The following is a 14,994-nucleotide window of genomic DNA, read 5'->3' on the forward strand; positions in this document are numbered from 1 at the left end:
CCCCACTTGAGATTTGATTGGTAAATCATTTCCCTGGCTTTGAGACAAGCTTTGAGTCTTAAGAAGATAAAGAGAGAAACAGGCGGACATGTACATTTGTTGTTTTGCATTAAAATCTCCAGGACTATTACATCTAAAGCTTTTTAAATTCCTGCTGCCTGAATACACGCTTTAGATTCTACATGTTACAAAGTCTTGGTGATGTAAGGCAGTTCTCTGAATTTGAGTGAATACATGTAGGATACAGATAGAGAATGAGAAATGGTAGCAGGGTTTTTTTTTTTTTCTAATCAGAGCACTTTGTTGAGAGGACATGATCTGTGAAATGGAAGCTCTGAAATCCATCGGCACAACAGACATGCCTCCTGAATAGACACCGACCCGGTCTGCGTTCCTGTCTGATCCACCCTCTCTCCATCATCTTGCTAGTCTCTTGCAGTCTGTCTCTCTTAAAGGAATAGCTCACCCAGAAATGAATGTAATTTATTGATCCTCATGCAGACTCCCCACGGGTTCTTAAGTCTTAAAATGTCCCCCTGTAGTGTAAATCTAGTTTTTAATGTTGTTTATGTGGTGTTTTTAATATGCTTTAAGACAGATGTGCACATTCATAAGTCCACACCATTGCTGAGTATTTTCTCCTTAAAACTGCAATGAAAAAGATTGTTTTGAAATCACCGGTGTTTCTTACATCACAAACTACCTTGTATCCAATCACGTCTCTGTGCAATTCTGACTTTTTTTTTTCTCACAATTGCGAGTTTAAATCTCGCAATTCTGACTTCTTTCGCAGAATGGTGAGTTAATATCTCACAATTCTGACTTTATATCACACAATTTTGAGGAAAAAAAAGTCTGAATTGTGAGATAAAAAGTCGCAATTACCTTATTTATTTTTTCTTCTGTGGTAGAAACAAGCTTCCATAGAAGGCAGCTGTCTGACTCTGAGATGGCGAACGGGAAGATGGGCTGCATCCGAAATCGCATACTTCCCTACTTTATAGTAGGCGAAAAACAGTATGTAACAAAAGTATGTCCAAATTCACAGTAGGCAAAAGTACCCGGATGACCTACTACTTCCGGCGAGATTCTTAAGTGTGCGTTCAATGGACACTTTACTATCCCATGAGGCCACGGGACAGGATTTATGAATGGAAGTGAAGCGACGTAACTGACGTGTACTAAATGAAGCAAGGGTGTAGAGTTACATTCAAGCTATATTAAGGCATGAAGAATTTTTTTTCACTGGAAATCTTTTTTAAATGTCATTTTGGTGATCAAAGATGAGTTTTAAGGGATACAATGATTGACTACAAGGGAACTTTTGATCAAATTTAAGGCCATAAAAAGTCTTAAGTCCTAAATGGTATAACAATGCCTTAATTATCATGAGGTCTTAAATTTGGGATGAACAGCGACACGGCCTGATGTGATTATTAAACTTCAAAGGTGATGATTTAATTACAGTAAATGTGAGCGCTACACGCATTTAAGTCAAAGTCTAAGTCAAAATGTGGTGCTATTGCACATTCTTCAGGTCTATGGTTTTAGAGAAGTTCTCAATGAAAATTACTCATTTATGCCAATATGATTTATGCAATTACTGCTTATGATCTACTGTTGATGAATTATGACGATGTTAACCTTATGGTATTTGTCGTTGTATGGTTGAATGCATATTTTATCTCCCACATCTTTTTGAATTTGATGACATGACCGCAATGGTAAAGCATAGACATTTCAAAATAAGAATTTTGTGGTATTAGTAATTAATTAAGTCTTGGATTATGCATTAAATACTTTCTCTATTATTAATACTTTTTTGGGGTTTTTTGGGGGGCATTTCATTGGCACATTTCTGGCATTTCAAATTTCAACACTAAATTCAGTATATAGATTTGACTGGTATCTGCAAAAATCTTTTTAAATGCATCATAGTATCAGCAAAATCCAATATTGATTGATCTCTAATTCATATGTATTTATATATTAGTAAAACGTGTCTTGAGTATTTTGAACTTACTCTTACCCTGTTTTGAAGTTAAATATGTGCTCTAGCGTGTTTAATTAAAAGAATTATTCATTTTATTTATGCAGGTCTTAAGTCTTAAACTCTGCAGATACCCTGTCATGTCATTCCAAACCCTTAAGATGTTTTTCTTCTTCAGTGGAACACAAAAAGAGAATTTTGAATAATGTCCCGGTTACTCTTTTCTATGCAATTACAATGAGTGGCGAGGGTTGTCTGCTGTCTGCTTTTTCTGCCGCTAGCTGTCAACCTGAATGCTCTTTCTGTTTGTTCATTTTACTCTATCATGGGGAAAATAATGAAATGCCAAAGTAATACGGCTTGTTTCAGTGAAAGTGAGAGAGGGTTTTCACGGTCTAATTCAATTGGATCTGTGTGTTCCAGGATGAACCTGGCCCCCACTGTAGGGTACGAAGAGGATGCCGGCAGCCGTACCACACACCACTTCATGTACCCAGAGAGTGCCAAAAACCTGGCGGCCAACGTGAGCTTTGTGCTGGTGCCCTTCAAGACTCTCGACTTGTTGTGGATCACAAGTGCCCTCTCCACCGGCCAGATCCGCTTGTGAGCACAACAACACAGACATTTAAGAACATTAAGAAAAAAGCTAAATAGCTGCACAATTTTATTTAAATCTTTAAAAAATATTTTTCTTTTATTTTATTTTTCTTTCCCTTTTCATTTTATTTATGTAATTTTAACGTGGTAAAAAGGTATTTTTCTTTTTCTTTCTTTTTTAAAGTCATAAGAGTGTGACATCATCAGTAAATTAGTAGGCTATTTTAGTTCAGTTTACAGACACTCGGTGGATATAATGAAAATTTGGTTGTCAATTCCTGTATTTTGAGTTGCATTCAAAATTAGTTGTAGAATTCCTGCCGTAGTAGCTACTATCTGCAATGAGACCTTGATTATATTCTGTCTATGAACACACTGCAGTGTTCTGTACCCAGAAATGTGTCATTCAAAGCACACACACTGCCACACATCATCGCACTTTATCAACAATCTTCTCTACTTCCCTGAAAAACACTAGAAAGTTAGCAGCAGTTCAACTCACAGGTTTTAATGAAAAGATGAAGAGATGTCAGAAGTGGGAAGACTTATAACTTAATCTTTCCAAATCTCTCTCTCTCACAGTACTTACGCTCCAGTGAAGCAGTTTCTGCGTGTGGATAAAGACAAGGTAATATATTCCCATCCTGTCTCTGAAAGATATATATTCTCTGAATTAAGACACTCTTTATACCCTGAACAATAGAACAATATCAATCTCACATTGAGTCTTTATTTGTTTTCTCTGGGCTGCTATAAATCTGCATATGTATCAAATCATGTCCTGTAGGTTCAGATCTTCAACCCAGCTTTCTTTAAATACATCCATGACCGCTGGACACATCATCATGGGCGCTATCCCTCCACTGGCATGCTCGTCCTGTTCTTCGCTCTACATGTATGTGATGAGGTAAGACCCTGGGTTGGCATAATATACACACACACTCTCCGGCCACTTTATTAGGAACACCTTGCTAGCAGTGTTGTATTACTCGAGACTCGGACTCGGTCTTGAACTTGGTCTCGAGACCATATTTTAATGGTCTTGGTCTTGTCATGGACTCGCGTGCATTTGGACTTGGTATCGAGTCGTACTCTAACATATTGGGATTTGGACTTATTCCCGAGTCCACTCGAGTCCCATTCAAAATATTTCATGATTATTAATGTATATTAATGTGTGTTAATAATTCTTCAAATTGATGTTTGATTTACACGTCCAATGATTGGTAATTTTTCTTGTGCGCAAATGTGCATGACTTGAGACTAACTCCCACCAGGTTCTCTCCCACACCTGTGACCCACCTGCTCTCGCTTCTATTTTACGCTGTGTCCACCTGCCATCAACCTGTAGTGATCACGCTTTCCAGGAAGTCACATTGCTACATTATTTCTCAACTGTGTCATTTTAATGTATTTACTGTTTACAAATTAAGACAAAAATGTCACAGAAAAAACCTTATCTTGTTTAATGAAATAATAAAATGAATAGTTACGATGACAGATGACAGTCTCAACACTAAGGATCTCCCCCCAAAAATGTCTGACAGAAGGCCGCCCACCCTCTCTCCCTCTGCCACATTCACATTGCATTAAAAAGGCAGCATTTTTTCTGCAGCCACTCTGTGCACGCCCTCTGTAACTAAAAAGTTAATCAAATTAAGTTCTAATGTTGTTTGTGGATTTTTGCTGGTCTCGGTCTAGACTCAGACTCAGCCCTCTCTGGTCTCGGTCTTGACTCGGACTCAACCCTCTCTGGTCTCGGTTTTGACTTGGACTCAACCCTCTTTGAACTCCGTCTTGACTCGGACTCAGCCCTCTCTGGTCTCGGTTTTGACTTGGACTCAACCCTCTTTGAACTCCGTCTTGACTCGGACTCAACCCTCTCTGGTCTCGGTTTTGACTTGGACTCAACCCTCTTTGAACTCCGTCTTGACTCGGACTCAACCCTCTCTGGTCTCGGTTTTGACTTGGACTCAACCCTCTTTGAACTCCGTCTTGACTCGGACTCAACCCTCTCTGGTCTCGGTTTTGACTTGGACTCAACCCTCTTTGAACTCCGTCTTGACTCGGACTCAGCCCTCTCTGGTCTCGGTCTTGACTCGGACTCAACTCTCTCTTTGAAATCGTCTTAACTCGGACTCAACCCTCTCTGGTCTCGGTCTTGACTTGGACTCAACCCTCTTTGAACTCAGTCTTGACTCGGACTCAGCCCTCTCTGGTCTCGGTCTCGGTCTTGACTCGGACTCAACCCTCTCTGGTCTCGGTCTTGACTTGGACTCAACCCTCTCTGAACTCGGTCTTGACTCGGACTCAACCCTCTCTGAACTCGGTCTTGACTCGGACTCAACCCTCTCTGGTCTCAGTCTTGACTTGGACTCAACCCTCTTTGAACTCCGTCTTGACTCGGACTCAGCCCTTTCTGGTCTCGGTCTTGACTTGGACTCAACCCTCTTTGAACTCCGTCTTGACTCGGACTCAGCCCTCTCTGGTCTCGGTCTTGACTCGGACTCAACTCTCTCTTTGAAATCGTCTTGACTCGGACTCAACCCTCTCTGGTCTCGGTCTTGACTTGGACTCAACCCTCTTTGAACTCAGTCTTGACTCGGACTCAGCCCTCTCTGGTCTCGGTCTCGTCTTGACTCGGACTCAACCCTCTCTGGTCTCGGTCTTGACTTGGACTCAACCCTCTCTGAACTCGGTCTTGACTCGGACTCAACCCTCTCTGAACTCGGTCTTGACTCGGACTCAACCCTCTCTGGTCTCAGCCTTGACTTGGACTCAACCCTCTTTGAACTCCGTCTTGACTCAGACTCAGCCCTTTCTGGTCTCGGTCTTGACTTGGACTCAACCCTCTTTGAACTCGGTCTTGACTCGGACTCAACCCTCTCTGAACTCGGTCTTGACTCGGACTCAACCCTCTCTGAACTCGGTCTTGACTCGGACTCAGCCATCTCTGGTCTCGGTCTTGACTTGGACTCAACCCTCTCTGAACTCGGTCTTGACGCGGACTCAACCCTCTCTGAACTCGGTCTTGACTCGGACTCAACCTTCTCTGAACTCGGTCTTGACTCGGACTCAACCCTCTCTGAACTTGGTCTTGACTCGGACTCAAACCTCTCTGAACTTGGTCTTGACTCCGACTCAACCCTCTCTGAACTTGGTCTTGACTCGACTCAACCCTCTCTGAACTTGGTCTTGACTCGGACTCAACCCTCTCTGAACTCTGTATTGACTCGGACTCGACCCTCTCTGAACTTGGTCTTGACTTGGACTCAACCCTCTCTGAACTTGGTCTTGACTTGGACTCAACCCTCTCTGAACTCGGTATTGACTCGGACTCGAATGAGCTGGTCTTGACTACAACACTGCTTGCTAGTACCGGGTTGGACCCTCGTTTGCCTTCAGAACTGCCTTAATCCTTCATCCTGCAAAATCATTCCTTTTTGGGGGTTGTCTTGCTGTTGCCTCTCCAGTGCACATGTTGTCACTCATTTGCACCAAAGCAGTTGAAACTGATTGACAATCACTTATGCTTCCTTATTGGACAGATTGATATCCCTGAAGGCTAATTGACTTGGTGTTATACTATGATGATTGAGGGTTTGCTTAATATTTTTTTGACTAGTGTATGTTTTTAAAGAAGGCATTTCAAGTATATATGCAACAAAAAAATAATAATTTCTGTTTTTAACTCCATAGGTGAATGTATTTGGTTTTGGGGCGGACAGTCGGGGAAACTGGCACCACTATTGGGAGCAGAACCGCTATTCTGGAGAGTTTCGTAAAACAGGTGTCCATGATGCAGACTATGAGGCCCAGATCATCGACAAGCTGGCCAAGGCTGGCAAGATCTCAGTGTTTCCTGGAAAGTGAATCTGGGCACCAGGTGCAAAGAAATGGACTACCATTTAACAAAACCACTCATTATCCACTTGACACACTTAGTGTGCCTGTTAAACGTGATCAAGAAGTAATGTTTCATGATCTTATTACCATTCTGTGCTGTCCTGAGTGGTCCGAATTGTGGGCAGTATTCCCCATGATGTGGTGGTTTTGATAGGAGACGCTAGTAAATGTGCTTTTCCTTGCAAGCCTACCTCAACTAGGACAAGGAACTTGACTTGGCAAGGAACACTAATATCTCACCACTAAACAGCATGTTAGGTATATGTGCTGGGAATGGAAATAACTCATATTTATGACTTTTGTTGAATAGTGATGATACGAGAACTCTTTCCCGCCTAGCTCTTATGCGTGCTCACGCCGAGGCCAGATAGATGAGTTAGACCAACAATCACCATAGTGTATCGTAGTACTCTAGTAGTTCTCTGTGATTCATTGAAGGGACAGTTCACCCCCCAAAAATTATGAACAAATAATTTACTCACCTTCATGTCATTCCAAACCGGTATGATTTACTTTCTTCTGCAAAACACGAAAGAGTTCTTTCAAAAACATTCTTCAAAATATGTCAGTGAAAGTCAATGGGGTCCAAAGTTGTTTTGAACCATTGACTTTCGTTGAATTGAAAAAATACCACTGAGACACTGAGATCTTTTGTGTTTCACAGAAGAAAAAGTTGCAGGTTTGGAATGACATGAGGGTGGGTAAATTACAGAATTCAATTTTTTTTTTTTAGGTGAACTATCCCTTTAACCAAAAGCTTGGACATAGTGGCAGGCCGTTTCACTACTCCTCACGTCACCAGGTGTAGACCAAGCTTTACTGTGTCTTATAAGATATATTTTATTTAGTAGTTTGTGCTTGAAATGATCCTGCTAACAGTTTGCTATCACTGTGTGCTTGTATCAGTCTGAACAACTTTGTCTTTTTGGTTCGTTTATTACTAATTGCGTTTGAGTACTGATTACTGAGTACTGAGTTCTGACGTTCCTCCGGTCTGAGTAGGAGGATGGACATACTCTAACAGGAGCTGAAAGCTCTGACGCAGTCCAATATGACCAATATATAAAAAATATGTGGAGTACATTTAGAAACCAACACTAATACATCTGTGGTGATTGTTCTAGAGATGCACTGTGAACAATAGTAGAGCTTTGTTGTTGATTTACAGCACACTATCTTAAATCTAACCTACTGTAATAGTGTTATATGATGGAAAGCAACTGCAAAAAGTGTTAGATTGAGAGAAGCAGAATATAAGCTTTCATTTATGAAGCCTGATGTATTACGAGACAATTTAGGGCTAGCTGACAGACAGAAATTGATGGATCTCATTGATTTAAATGTTTTCTTGAAAGCATGTAGACACTCTTTGCTGCTGTTCAGTCATTTACCATCAAAAATAGGTGATTTTTTAAAAAAAAATTGTATAGTTTTTGTTGTATAATTTATTGCATTATACATTTTTAAGACCGTACAAAGTATAACAAGAAAGCTGTGTGAACGCCACGTGTTTTCTGCAGAGGTAGAAAATGGTGATTGGGGAAAAAATGAGATGGGAGGATAATTATTTTGATGCTTTTGTGATCTATCGCAAATGTTTTGTGTTCGCTGGACAAAATGAGCTTGAAAATGTTTGCCCGTCTCCAAGAAACTTTGCGTTAGCTTGCAAAATGTTTGCGTTCCGATAAATTTTTGTTAGTTCGCAAAATGTTTGGTTCTCTTGGGAAACGCTTTAGTTCTTTGTGAGCAAACACAAAGCCTCTCTGGGATGCAGAGATTTTGCAAGCGAATACAAGGTTTCTCAGAGGAACGTAAAACATTTCCTAGAGAACGCAAAAGCACTGAAATATGATGTATATTTCTTCCCCTCTCTTGTATTTTTTTCAGCACCATTTCCCTTTGGGAGTCCGTAGCTTTCTGTTCTGGTCTAGTCCAAGTTGTGACTTTTTGGTGCAGTAGTTCAAAATGTAGACATATCAGCAATTTCAGTGTGCAAATGCACATATGCTACATGCTTGGGTGCCTTGTCCTCGCTTCTGGACACATCCTCTCTCCAGAGCACCCCTAACCTCATTATAAGACGCATAAACACATGTTATTGTTGCTTTAGTCTTCTTACAGAGCATTTATTGACACACTTTCGCACATGTGCACAAATCTGGGCTCTAAAATTGGGCACGGATCGTCTACCCACCAGCTGTCCTACACCCACACATGATTCACGGCTTCTCCTGCGCGCCACCATCTCATCCTCTTGTCTGTTCTACTTTTAAGCTAACCTGTGTGCCGTGCCTTCGGGATCAGTGTGGGAAAAGCTCTCTCACCTGAAAACGTTCTCCCCTCTTCATTTTTAAGAGCTACCTACCTGCATTCGCTGTCACTTCGGAAAAGTCTCCCGAACCTTTAGATAATCTAGACTTGTGGCACACAAGTGCTTTTATACATTGTCAAAGCGTAATAGTCTTTTGACGGTTATATACCGGGGAATATTAAATGCACAGCGCTGCAGTGGCTTTATTGTATTAGACCTATTCTGAGGGATTATTATTAGGCGTTTCACAGTGAAATTCTAATATCAAGGACACGTAGGATGGCTGCCATCTCATAGGTAGCATATTGAGACGTGCAGTTGGTCACCAAAGACTTTCATCCAATTACTAATCCTAATTTTTTAAAGCTGTTTATGTATTGTTCAGAACATTTGGCTCTTGAAATTCTTGAATTTCTCTTAACCGTATTCCGTAATCCCTAGATTGTACTAGTTGGCTATGAGGGATGTTTCTCCTCTTGTTTTTGTGCCACAGGAGGATCGTAGCCTGCCGGATATACTCTGATATTAAGGCAAACCTACTCAAACAATTTATGAAAGACTACATTATGTCCACCTTCTCCATTTGAAATGTTCTGTGGCCAAATTGCATGACAAGATCAATTCCAAATTGGCTTGTTCTCTTTATGCTCTTGCCAATGTTCTTAACAAGGATCCACAAAGACCAATAATTTAGTGCTGTCGCATTGAGAGAGCTTTATAGGACTTTGTAGCATCTTTTGCTTAATTGTTTGCAAAGTGTAAGACTGTAAAGTACTGATAGAGATGGACATTACAGAGCCTGTAAAGACTTGACTGCTTCACTTTTCATCATTCTTTTGCTGAGTTTTCCACAATCAAACCCATGATTGTGCCTCCAGGATAGTGTTGAGTGAGTGATGCAATTAAAATGTTTTCTTTTCTCGACCTTTTTTGAAAGGCTTTATGGTAGATTCCCCTTTCGATTTGTAATAATTTAAAAAATAAATTAAATGGCAGCAACTGAGATGATGTTGAAAATGAGGCTACAGTATTTAGATATGTCCATTTGAGTAGAACAAACTATCAACTTAAATAATGTTGAATCCTGTTCTTCATTTGAAGGAAACGTTCTGAATCTTTCAACACAGACTGTACATATCCTCACTGTGCCACTGTGTTTGCTTTCATTAACTTCTCATTAGTGTTGATATAGTGACTATTGGTCAGTGCTTTTTCTTTCCTTTCACAACCACAGTCTTTGTGTAATTATGGACTGTTTTTAATCTTTATGCTACTGTAAGAAATAAACACATTTCAAAATGATTTGTCTCTTTGTGTGCTTGGGCATTTATTTACAAGTAAACAATTTGTCCTCCTGTTATTCTTTTGTAATGCTGTATAAAAAAACAGCACAGACATCCGTAATAAACAATGGTTCTTCGCGTGTCAGTGTCATTGAATGGATGAACGCAGCACGTGACCTGTTTATGTAAAAGCTAGGGCTTTTTTACACTGAGCTTAACCCATAGACAGTAAAATAACCTTTTTAAGCGTTCAGTAAAAGAGCGCTTAACCCTGGGTTATCGTCGTTCTAAACACCGCTTTTATGAAAGCAATGTGTTTTGAAACCGTACTCCGGAGCAGGGTTAGTTAGCACCTATCTTGTATAGTGTGAAACGGGTGTTAGAATGTTACAGCTAGACGCTTAGCAACAGACAACCAATTGTGTACATCAGGGCTATTCAATTAGCTTAATTCGAGGGCGGGATTGTCAAATTCAAAAGTTGAGGTGGGCCGGGGTTAGACATAACAGTTTCAATAAATATGCTTAAGTAAACCTAAAAAAAGTATTGTATTTACTTGGAAATGTGGTACCTAATAGTATGAAGATACTTGCTAATTTACTGTGTACAGCTTTTTTCCTTAGAACTAATGTATGAATTATACTTGTTCATATAACTATTGGTAAGAATTATTTTATTTATAATTATAGGCTATTTCAGTATTCTGACAGAGAGAATTGGTAACCACAGGTAAAACCATACATAGCTGCTCACTACCACTGTCAAATGATACTATGATAAATCGTACTCGGTTACTTAACGTAACCTCGGTTCCCTGAGATAAGGGAAGGAGTACTGCGTCTCAAGACGCTGTATGGGTAGGTTCTCCTTACAAGAGAGAGTAGGAGAACCTACCCATACAGCGTCTTAAGACGCAGTACAAACTGACCGTTCGAAAGGGAACTATATGCTATGTAGGCTTACATATTTGCGTGCTTGTACAGTGAAGGAAACTCTGCACATTGTATATAAACAGTAAGTTCAGTGTTTGAGTGGGAAAAGGTCAAATGCTGAAAGAAAACGCGACAATTTGAATGAAGAAGAGACTTTCATTCTTACATTTATAGTCCGAAGTATCCATTCATTGCTAGAGCTTTTATGTAAACAGGTTGCGTGCTGCTTTCATCCAATCAATGACACTGGCCCTGCAAATATGCAAATAAGAACGTTAACCCAGGGTTTAGGAATGTGAAATGTCATTTTATGAATAACCAGGATCAATTGTTAACCCCGGGTAAATTGAGCAGTGTGAAATTATGAGCCGTTTTTCCAGGGTTTATAATGACCCAGGGTTAACTATTTAAAGTGTGAAAAGCATTGTACATCCTCGTATTGCCGACTACTAAAGAGTTTATACTGAATGGACATTTCGGATTATAAAGGTAAGTAAAGGTTAAGTGCAAATAGCGCATCTTGTCAAGCGCCCTTTACACTAACTGTTGGGTGACACAAGATTAAAAAAGACACATAAACCATCGTCTTGAATGGGGTGGTAAGTAGAGCATTAACAGGCTCCTGAATCTAGGTTTTGATGCGATCGACCTGGGTTCAAATCCGCCTTTTGCCGAGCTCTTCTTCCTTTCCCATCACATATCACATCGGAAAGGCATTTACTTGTTCTAAAAGTGGAAATAAAGTGCCTAACGAAATGTTTAATAATTATAAAAGTATTTATTAGGGTGGGTTAGTGGAAGGATGGCTTTTATTGTCCCATTTAAGGCAGCATCCATTTAATAATTTTAATAAATATAATTTACACTTATTATTGCATCCTGTTAATGTACAACGATACTGAGGTGCAAATGGTAAGTATCTGCCAAAATGAAGTGTAAATAGCATATAATTACTATTTACACATATGGCAAAGAACTGCTACTTTTACATGGTGTAAATAGAATACATCACTATTTTCACTTAGTGTAAATAGCATCACTAAGAAAATGCTGCTATTGTGTGACTTCCAGCCACAGCCTTAGATTAAATCAACTGAAGATAAAATACATTAAATCTCTCAAGATCTTTACCAGCTTCACTTATTACTTCACTTGTTAAAAACAATTGTTAAAAAGTCAAGGGTCAAGAGCTCAACTATAGCATACACTGATCACCATCATGGTGACATTAAAAAATATTTTCAATAAAAAATCAACATCTAAACAGCTTAATTAATTCACAATAAGAGCTTCTATAGATTTGTGACAAAATATAATTCAAACTGGTTAGTAATAAGAGTAATAATGTGTGATGGCTGGACATCAGTTGTAGTTCTTGTTTTTCTCTTTTTTCTGTTCTAGTTGTTCCTCTTTCTTTCAGTGATTCTTGTTAACAGCAGGTGATCATCATTAATACTCAATCATCACTTAATTAATCACTTCATTATCTCACTGCAATACTGTGTCAAAGTTACTCTTTGTAGTGTGGACACTACAGGATTTTCCATTTCCATAACTGTTTATTTCACACAGACAATGAATTGTTCTGCATCTGCGAGAGTGTGGACGGGCTTTTGATATCGCGGCTCTACTTCCTGCTCACTACTGTACAGACTCGGACCCCAATACTGCGCAAGATGTCAGCGCCATATTCAGACCTCCGGAGGCTTCACATTTACTGTAAAAATAGAATGAAGTGGCATCGTCCATATTTTTTTTACGGTCTAGGAGCACAATATAAATACTATAAATTTGTATGGCAACTGGCCTATTTCGGTTTCTGCAAATTAAATGAGTTAAATCGAGTTTTAATTTAATGCATGATATTTTTACAGTAACATACTGTAGATTACAGTAAATAACTGTACAATTAACAGTAAATTACTAGCAACACTTTTTGGTGGTAAGCTAGCACATTTGTTATGGCAAAAAAATATGGTAATTGAATGCTGATTGTTATGCATTGATGATGATACAACCATCAAATAGTCTCTTGATTCATTGATCTCATCCAGTGTTCAATCCTTTATCAAAAGTGTTACATTATTAACAGACTTATTACTTTACACAACAGTAATCAGTTATAAATAAGGATTTAAACAAAAAGGCACAAAAAAGAGAGCTACAGGATCATTTAGACAAACACAGATATCAAAAAGTACACGAATCTCAATGGTGGCAATAAAAAAAGATAATTCAGCTGCATAATTTTTTCATACTGCAGTGCATGCTGGGAGTTTTGAACTGTGCTGGTGCCCAGCATGATTGTGACGTGAAACCTTTGATTGTCACCATTGTTGAGATTCATATGCTGATTGTTGATGTCTGTGTGTGTGTGTATAAGTGATGATGAAGTTCAAAATGTTTGTGCACAGTATAATTTTAATATTCTTCAAAATAACTGATGAATGAAACATTGCTGTAGAATCACAGAGATACGATAATCAATAAATATAAAATTAAAAGAACCATAAAATGAAAGATTAGACACAGAAAGACATCAATGAATCAGACGAGTCCAAGACCACTATTGCATCGTCACAACAGCAAAAAAAAAAACACCTGATCACCTTTCCTCTTGGCTTTTTCTTGCCATAACAAATGTGCCTTGCAAACTCACTGTCATGGCAGCCAGAGAAAAACTAACACTAAAGAGTCAAGGGTTCAACTAAAGCAAATACCGATCTCCATGATGGTGACTCCACAACTGATTCTCAACAAGAACTTTTGCACAAACTTTTGTATGAAAGAAATAATGTCAAACTGGTTTGTAAACTGTTTTCACACTCAGTGTGGCTGAAGTCAGTTGTATTTGTGTTTCTGCTCGTCTCGTTCTGTTCTTGTTTCTCTGTCCTTCAGTTATTCTGCTTGTCAGGTGTTCATGTTCATTCACTTCTTTTCATTCACTCTGTCAAGTGGACTATTAGTGAACTAATGTAGGGAATAGTGAATGAGGGTATAGGGTGTGATTAAGAACACAGCCTATGAGTGTCAACTTTGAGCGCTGTTAACTCACAGTATTTTCCAGTAGGCTATTTTCTTGAAAACAACAAATATTACTCAGAATGCATTGTTTCTACAGTATATTACTGTTTCAATGGAAAATAGTATGTTACTGTCAGAATTTGTATGTTTGTTTGCAGCAAGGTTTAACAGTGTAGTTAAAACCCAGTTATTGTAATTACCATAATAAGTACATAGTTTGTACCTGGGGAACAGGACTGACTAAAATCAAGTCCTACCCAAACTTTTGTAAGAACTTCATGTTAGAGGTTGCCCCTGTGTAAGCTAACATTGACTCCTTCACCATTGACTAACTTAAGCCCTTTTCATTCTTTTGTCATTGTTTAAAGTTATTGTGTCTGAGCTTGACTGGAGCATATGTCTGAAAGTCTTGTACACCCATTTATAGAAACTGCAACACAAGCATATTCTGCATTTCAAATGTAAGAGTTCAGAATGTGTTATATAACAAGAATGATCGGTTAGTTTTCAAAATATGTTTGGATGGTTGAGCAGCACCTGTGCACGAGTGGTATTATATCAAGTAGGGATCTAGTTAAAATGAATTTGATGAATTATTGATTAATGTAGGTACATTTAGATGACTGGAACAAAGGCCGTATTGTGAAACTCCACAAGGCGATCTCCAGAGCGGAGACAATTGGCGTGGTATCAATTTGCTCTGTCCCATTAAAAGTCATCAGTAGTGTTCTTCTATACAGAAATGCAGCGTCAGAATGGTTCCCTGTAAAATCCGATGTGTGGCAGAGCTGTATCAACCCCTTTACACAGCTTGAAGACGCTGACTTTGCAGATGGCCTTGCTGTAGTACAAAAACTCGACACACACAAAAAAAGAGCAAGACTAAATTGCTTCATCATGCAGGTGGGCCTGAACATCAGTCATTCCAAGCCCAAAGTTATGTGCATTAAT

General features: G+C 39.2%; 1 protein-coding gene across 1 annotated transcript in view; it reads left to right on the plus strand.

Moving 5' to 3' along the window:
* st3gal2 (ST3 beta-galactoside alpha-2,3-sialyltransferase 2) overlaps positions 1–7,636 on the plus strand; it is a 33,068-nt gene extending 25,432 nt beyond the window's left edge. Inside the window, exons 5-8 of the mRNA XM_079824653.1 lie at positions 2,414–2,593; positions 3,170–3,215; positions 3,375–3,494; positions 6,287–7,636. Coding sequence (XP_079680779.1) covers positions 2,414–2,593; positions 3,170–3,215; positions 3,375–3,494; positions 6,287–6,460 — 520 coding nt within the window. The 3' untranslated portion in view covers positions 6,461–7,636. The remainder of the gene's footprint in view (positions 1–2,413; positions 2,594–3,169; positions 3,216–3,374; positions 3,495–6,286) is intronic.
* The last annotated feature ends 7,358 nt before the right edge of the window (positions 7,637–14,994 follow it).

This window comes from Gobio gobio, assembly GCF_949357685.1.
Source record: "Gobio gobio genome assembly, chromosome: 9".
NCBI lineage: Eukaryota > Metazoa > Chordata > Actinopteri > Cypriniformes > Gobionidae > Gobio > Gobio gobio.